This window comes from Oryzias melastigma, linkage group LG12 (assembly GCF_002922805.2).
Source record: "Oryzias melastigma strain HK-1 linkage group LG12, ASM292280v2, whole genome shotgun sequence".
Lineage (NCBI taxonomy): Eukaryota > Metazoa > Chordata > Actinopteri > Beloniformes > Adrianichthyidae > Oryzias > Oryzias melastigma.
Genome location: NC_050523.1, coordinates 13,276,407 through 13,283,684, shown reverse-complemented (window position 1 = coordinate 13,283,684; position 7,278 = coordinate 13,276,407). Strand labels below are relative to the sequence as shown.

Below are 7,278 nucleotides of genomic sequence, written 5' to 3'. Positions count from 1 at the left end.
TATAGTACAATTTGTAACTAGGTTGACATTTATCAGTAAAAATGGCTATAAATATTAATACTGTCAGCTGAATTGTGTTTAGTAAAATATAAAGCTGTTGAAGGAGGAAAGGGAGGGAGGAGGAGGAAAGGAAGCAGTGTGAGGAAGTTGGGTTTATATTGGAATGAGACAGACGTCGCTTTGTTCAGTGGGAGCGAGGGAAGACAACCGCTTTAGAACTGATCCTCACACAGTGTGGCGAAGCGCTCTGTCCCGGCTGCTCTTCGTGCTTCCGCTTCGATATTTATCTCCCACAACGTCGCTCTCCCTGGACTGAGAGGATTTCCATCGAGGGATGTCAAAGCGAGTGCGAAGCCGAGAGGTCTGCGCTGATTGCAGCGCCCCGGGTACGATGCCAAAACAAGCTAGCGTTAGCTAATCAGTTAGCCTCCTAATTCAGCGCGTACCGCTACGTCCGGTTAGCTAGCCCCGTGAAAATGAACGAACCGTGACACTTGTTAGCAAATAGAAACATGTATACTTTATTTAATTATTTCCTAGTTTGTGTCATTAACAAAACTATGATTCAAGAATCGATAAAATATTACGGCGATAGCTTTATTAAAATAACGGCTAGCTTGAAAACGTGTAGGCGTTTGTATTGTTTTTACGTAATAAATCAGTGGTTGTGAACTATTATAATTTGTCCTTTTTTTAGAGTGAATATTTATGAGTATTTATGTAAGAGTATGGCGCGAAGTCCCTTCCTGGCTTGTTGAAATAGTTGTTTATTGTTTATTTGGTTACATTTGTGTTGGCTGAAAGTTAGTTAACAATTCAAATGTGTTGCAGAGCCGCGCTGGGCGTCTGTAAACAGGGGAGTGTTGATCTGCGACGAATGCTGCAGCATCCATCGAGGTCTGGGGCGACACAGCTCTCAAGTCCGACATCTGACTCATTCTGCTTGGCCACCCTCTCAGCTGCAGGTGTGGAGGGGGGCGCAGCATCCTCAAACTCACCATCACTTTTCAAACCAGCAATAATTCTGTTATATTGGAGTTTATTAAAATAGTTGTTTTTCTTGTATAGATGGTACAGACATTGTATGGCAATGGTGCAAACTCTATTTGGGAGCATAGCCTTCTGGACCCTTCCTCTTCAGTCAGTGGGAAACGCAAAGCTAACCCCCAGGACAGAGTTCAGTAAGTTTTTTTTTATTTTATTTCAGAAGGTTTTTCATATGTCACTACTGATTTTATTTCAGTACGCTTGCTTGCTTCTCGAATACAACTCTATTGACAACTTCAGTTTTGCTTGTTAAGGTCAGTGAACATGCATAGCTGGCCTTGTTTGCCTTAACTGTGAGTCATTGCAAGTCGGCCTCAAAACCACTGATTTGGAACATGGCAAAAAAAAAAAATGGTTTCATTTCTAACCATGTTGGCTACATTGGATCAAAGTTATCAAGCAACTGACCCTTTATATTGATTTTTGTATTAAGTTCATTAAATGTCACAGTTCTTTTTTTAAGTGAATGCTCTTTTACATGTACACAATCTAAGATGTTTTCATCAAAGAAAAAATAGTTTTTAGGGATTTGTGGAGTTTAAATGTGTTTTACTTAATAAACACTGTTTGTGGTTGTGTAGTGAAGATGAGCAGCCCATCTCACATCGACTCATCTAACCTCACAGTAAGAGGAAATGCTTTAAAGATCCACTCCAATGAAAGTTGTGCTTTCAACTTGTTTTTGTGGCATTTTTCTCATGGGTGCCAACAACCCTTCCTACAACTCGGAGGCAAATTTGTAATGAACTATGTAGAAACTATATACTAGAAAATGACAGTTTTTTTTTGTGGCTAAAACAGAATATTCATGATTAAAATACCACTGCAAACAATTGTACAATCGATCAAAAAGATGATTGGAGTGGAACTTTAAATCATGTAACAGGCTTGAACTGGAGGAACTTGCTCAGAGAATAAAGAACCTTGAAAGCAACTCAGGAAGAGAGCATTGATCTCATTTGGAGGACAGAATAGAATTAGAGCCTACTCAGAGCACACTAGTTGAGCCAATGATGTATTGGTATCTTTGTCCCTGGCTCCACCTATAAACTATTTTGAGTGTCAGTACCCTGGCACGGCCAACATGCACAGAAGAGACAGTGTGTTCTATGACAGCATCACATCAGAGTCCAGGCTTTTGCAAAGCTCAGTTTAATTAAATCAAATATATAAAAATATATCATGACAGAAACAATGGTATATCCTACCTAAATTAAGTCAGCGTAGTACATACAAAATGAATGTTACCCCAAATTCCCTAAACAGTATAAGTACCGGTAGTCCTTTTGTACTTTTATGTAACTATAGGCAGTTTTGTCATTGTTGATTTGTCAAACACCAATAATGTCAAATAGCAGTTCTAAATGGTCCAGATTTTGACCATTTTGATCATTTCTTTTCAGTCCTAACAAGACAGAGTTCATCAAGACAAAATATCAGATGCTAGCGTATGTGCATCGGATGCCATGCCGGGATGATGACAGTGCGACAGCGAAAGATCTCAGCAAGGTAATTAAATGTTTTTTATTTTTTTTTATCAAAATAAAATATTCCAAGCACTGTATCAGTTTTATTTTCTATTAAACACTGTTTTGGAGGATGCATCAAACCATTAAAGTCTTCAAGTGTCAGTCAATTAGTGAATAATTGATGTTTTTAAAGTACGCTATTTTTTCTCATTTCTATAAATAAAAAAAAAGTTTCAAAATATGTATGGATTAATGGTTTGCCTTTATGGCAGCTCTTTATACTTAAGTATTCTTTACACTATTAAAAAAAGTCCGAAGTTTATATTTATTGCTTTTACTGAATTATCTAAATACAGACTGTTGTCTTTAAGCTTTTAAGTAGTTAAATTCTGTATTTTTTTTTTTTTTTTTTTTTTCTTTTTAGCAACTCCACTCGAGTGTACGAACAGGGAACCTGGAGACCTGCCTCAGGCTCTTATCATTAGGATCACAGGCCAACTTTTTCCATCCTGTAAGTTCACTAGAATAAATAGACGCTGCTTTATTCCAAGTTTCTTTTATACTAAAGTTTGAGCATTTCTTTTCTTTTCTTTTTTTGAAATATTAGGAAAAAGGAAACACCCCGCTTCACATAGCAGCTAAAGCAGGTCAGATTCTGCAAGCAGAACTGCTGGCGGTTTATGGAGCTGATCCAGGAGCTCTGGATTCCAGTGGAAAAACACCCATTGATTATGCAAGGTAAAAAAAAGAAAGTCAAGCATTCAATGTATGCAAAGTAATGATTTAATGTAAAATATGTATATCACAACTAGCTTGTGCATATTTCACTTGTTGTTTTATTTGTGTCCGATGTCACCTGTGGCTTTAGGGTTGAATAGACAAACCAAAAACCGCCAGATGTTCTTGTACCATTGTTAAAAACCTCATGCCTGCAGTGAAGGAAATGACAAACATCCTATGTGCGTGTTTGTTTGCTTGCATGTGGACAAAAATAGATCTGCCGTTTGAGTGAAATGTTGCGTGTATTTTATTCAATCCTAGGGAAACAAAAAAAATATATATATATTTTACATCATTTGAGATGTTTCTCACTACAAGTAACAGGAGAGCTCCACAGCATTGAGTCTTTAAATTCCATTTGTCATAAACGATGAATTAAATGGTAACATTTAACTTTGAATTTCACATGTATTGTTGATTAACATCATAAATGGTCTTCTGAACACCACACAAAACCAACGCCTTTTACTTTACTTTACAGAAGTATTATAAATGAAAAAAAAAATAGATTGTCATCTTATTGGTGTTGCCTAAAACATATCAGCAGTTTTTGTATTTCAATGAGTGAAACTTGCTTCCTGCAGAGAAGCCGGGCATCAGGAGCTGGCGGAGAGGCTTGTGGAAATACAGTATGAACTCACAGACCGCTTAACGTTTTACCTTTGTGGGAGACGACCAGGTACGTGTGACATGCTGAAATTATAGTTGATGCATCAGGAAAAAAGATGAGGACCTGTATATCTGTGTTTTTTTATTCTGTTTTAGATCATAGAAGTGGACAGCACTTCATCATACCTCAAATGGCAGACAGGTAATAATAGATATACTTGACAAATCTCAAAATGATTGATGAAAAATGTCAAAAAAAGAGCGTATCGTAAACACAGCATAAACTGTCAGTGGAGCCATTTAAAAAAAGTGCAGTTTTCTACACAAAATCCAGTGAAAACAATAAACAAAAGGGAGCCTTACCACAGATTTGTTCCAATTCCAGAAATGTTTTTCGCCTCAAATTCTATGTGGTCACATGTCCATCGAAACAGAAGAAAATGCTGAACAATCTACCCACAAAACAAACAACTGCGACCTCTTTGTTTGGAAAAGTAGCCCAGGATAATAAAAAATAAAATTGTTAACATCACATTAATTTTCCCTTTTTGCTATTTTTTTCTGAGCTTAGATTACAGTTCATTTCTCTTCTTTTTTAGTTTTTGTAACTTTTGGATTCTCCTTTCTGTACTCTCCAGTTTTTGTTCATATTTTACTTTTTTTAATCTTAATCTTAATCATCTATCATATTCATGCATAGAAAATGCATTTTATTTTGAAATCTTTCTAGCAGATTCTTGTTTTTGATTGCTGTTTTAAAGATCCCTTAGTGCTAGGTTACCTAAACTGATCCTTTTTTTAAAAGCTTAGTTTAAAAAAAATATTGGAGCGTATCAAAATAAAAGGTTTGTTAAAATAAACTTTTTTTTTTTTACCTCTTTGGTATTTTTATGCAATTTTACTTCTACATCAACAGTATTTTAGAAAAGGTCTTATTAAATTAGGATTTATAACATATCACGTTTTGGGAAAATTAAAAAAATGCATTTTTTTTCTTTTGTGCTTCTTTGGATAAGAAATAAGTAAGTACATTTTACCACTTCCCTGCTTGTATGAACTTTTTTCAGCAGACAAAAGATAAACTCATTAAATGTCATTTCCACAGCAGTCTGGATTTGTCAGAGTTTGCAAAAGCGGCCAAGAAGAAACTGCAATCGGTAAGACATTTTTAGATGCAGTCATTTTTATTCCTGTGATTTTACTAAGGTTTCCTTTTATTTATTTGCAGCTGTTCTAAAACAGAACCATAACTCAGCTTTCTTTGTGCGTCTACAGTTAAATAACCACCAGTTTGAAGAACTGGCAATGGATGTTTACGATGAAGTGGACAGAAGGGAAACAGATGCAGGTTGAATTTTCATAATTGAAAGAGTTTTTACTTTAAGTTGTAGTTTTTATTTGAACTAAATGCATATTTTCTTTTTTTTCCAGTCTGGTTGGCTACTCAGAATCACAGCACACTTGTAACAGACACCACTGTTGTGCCTTTTCTGCCTGTAAATCCTGAGTACTCATCAACTAGAAACCAGGTGAGCATTTAAGTTTTTGTTGCAGTGCATTTTTTAAATAAAATGTTTCTTTGTTCTATTGTTTAATTTTTTTTATTTGCACCTTTAGGGTCGTCAGAAATTGGCACGATTTAGTGCTCATGAATTTGCCACCCTGGTCATCGATATTCTCACAGATGCTAAACGACGGCAGTGGGGTAATATCTGTGAAAGTCCTAAAGGTATAAAATGATGTTTTTGAGTCCTGTGTTTTGTGAGGCTTTTATAACTTTTTTTAAAATACTTTAGAATATTAACAAAGTTCTAAACACCATTTTTTTGTTGCATAAGCTTTCTAAAACATGTGTAGCCCGAAACAAACTACTGTATGTTTCATTCTGTTTCATTGGTGCACATTGATGTCTGAAATTGGTACCCAAAAAGAACACGTGATTCCTCATGTTTATGAAGCTACAGTTATTGTTGATGTGTGTTTTTCAGAAAATGTGGAGCTGATTTTGCAGGGAATCGGTAGTCGCCATAACAGTGAGAGCCAAGATAATGACCAGCCAGATTACGACAGCGTGGCTTCGGATGAAGACCCGGTGCTGGAAGCAAGGTGTGGGGACAGCTGCAATGATGGACGGGCCAAGGTCAGACTTTGAGGGATGCCAAACGTAGATTCATCATCTGGCTTTACGCTTTATGTCAATCAAACCTGACTTACTTTTTAAAATATATTTTCTGCTGCAGAGCTCTGAGTCTTCTGACTTGTCTGATGGACCTATAACAGTGCAGGAATTTATGGAGGTGAAGAGTGCCCTGACTGCATCAGAAGCCAAAATACAGCAGCTGCTTAAAGTCAATTGCCATTTGAGTGAGGAGCTGCGAGTGATGCAGAATAAGGTTAGTTACTCTTTGATTTGTGCAAAAAACAAGTTTGAGCAACGCAACCTAAACTGCCTTTTTTGAAGATAGCGATATATGTTCCCTAAAATGAAAAAAATATATATTATCATTGCACCAGTTTTTAGATTAAGCTAATGTGTTTTGTTCCAAGAGCTGGCAGCCTAATGGAGAAAACAAAACATTATTGACCTTTATTTAAACTAGGATAATCCCACTGAGATTTCAAACTTCTTTTACAAGGGAGTCCCGGCAAATATAACATAAATGTGTCTACTTTGGCATTATTATTGCTTAATTAGTCATAAAAAAAGATTTAAAGACTGACCCCAATTATCTTTTGAGCTATTTTGAAAACGTTCCCAGAGGTTTTCTAATTATTATGATGCCATTTTAAGCCAAAATAAAAAAAACTTTTCTAGTTTATAGTTTCTCCAGTGCGGCAGTAGTTCATTATATATTTTAGCTCTCTGTTTACGTGCTCTCCCGCTAGCTTACAGTCCCTAAAACCCCCAACCTAACATTACTGGAACAACAAAAATGCCCAGCAATATTGGAGCTTTCCAGCTGTTTGAGCAGGATACCAGCTTGAACAAGTAAAACAAAGACTTTCATGGATCTAGTTGTCTACAAGTGGATTAATCAGAATGGAGCGGAGATCTTGTGGGCCAACCAGCATATTTTCAAATGTGCTGATTCAAATTGATTTGAATAACGAAATAATAACGCAATTTATGATTAGTTTTCTTTATATACATCTTCCATCATGAGAAAAAGGACACAAGAACATGTTAAAAGACAAAACAAAGCACAATTTTCATTGGAGTGGGTGTTTAAACTCCAGATGATCCATTTGAAGCCTCTGGTATTTCACAGCAATGACCACTAGGGGGCATAGTCTCTTTGTCAAAGAGAATTGAGGTGAGATGTGTTTGAGTTTTAAAGAGAATTAACACATTGAGTTATTTACTATTATAAGG

The 7,278-nt window shown here is 36.1% G+C and overlaps 1 protein-coding gene across 6 annotated transcripts in view; it reads left to right on the top strand.

The window, feature by feature from the left end:
• The first annotated feature begins 131 nt into the window (after positions 1 to 131).
• git2b (G protein-coupled receptor kinase interacting ArfGAP 2b) overlaps positions 132 to 7,278 on the top strand; it is a 13,517-nt gene continuing 6,370 nt past the window's right edge. Inside the window, exons 1-15 of one of the 6 annotated variants that reach the window (XM_036214393.1) lie at positions 132 to 386; positions 832 to 965; positions 1,069 to 1,181; positions 2,451 to 2,556; positions 2,941 to 3,027; positions 3,124 to 3,254; positions 3,881 to 3,975; positions 4,062 to 4,107; positions 4,922 to 4,927; positions 5,014 to 5,062; positions 5,181 to 5,253; positions 5,337 to 5,434; positions 5,523 to 5,634; positions 5,894 to 6,045; positions 6,146 to 6,298. In XM_036214393.1, coding sequence (XP_036070286.1) covers positions 335 to 386; positions 832 to 965; positions 1,069 to 1,181; positions 2,451 to 2,556; positions 2,941 to 3,027; positions 3,124 to 3,254; positions 3,881 to 3,975; positions 4,062 to 4,107; positions 4,922 to 4,927; positions 5,014 to 5,062; positions 5,181 to 5,253; positions 5,337 to 5,434; positions 5,523 to 5,634; positions 5,894 to 6,045; positions 6,146 to 6,298 — 1,407 coding nt within the window. In that variant the 5' untranslated portion in view covers positions 132 to 334. Of the gene's footprint in view, positions 387 to 831; positions 966 to 1,068; positions 1,182 to 2,450; positions 2,557 to 2,940; positions 3,028 to 3,123; positions 3,255 to 3,880; positions 3,976 to 4,061; positions 4,108 to 4,921; positions 4,928 to 5,010; positions 5,063 to 5,180; positions 5,254 to 5,336; positions 5,435 to 5,522; positions 5,635 to 5,893; positions 6,046 to 6,145; positions 6,299 to 7,278 lie in introns of all 6 variants that reach the window. The other 5 variants (XM_036214392.1, XM_024299242.2, XM_036214395.1 and 2 more) reach the window with 5 other exon arrangements.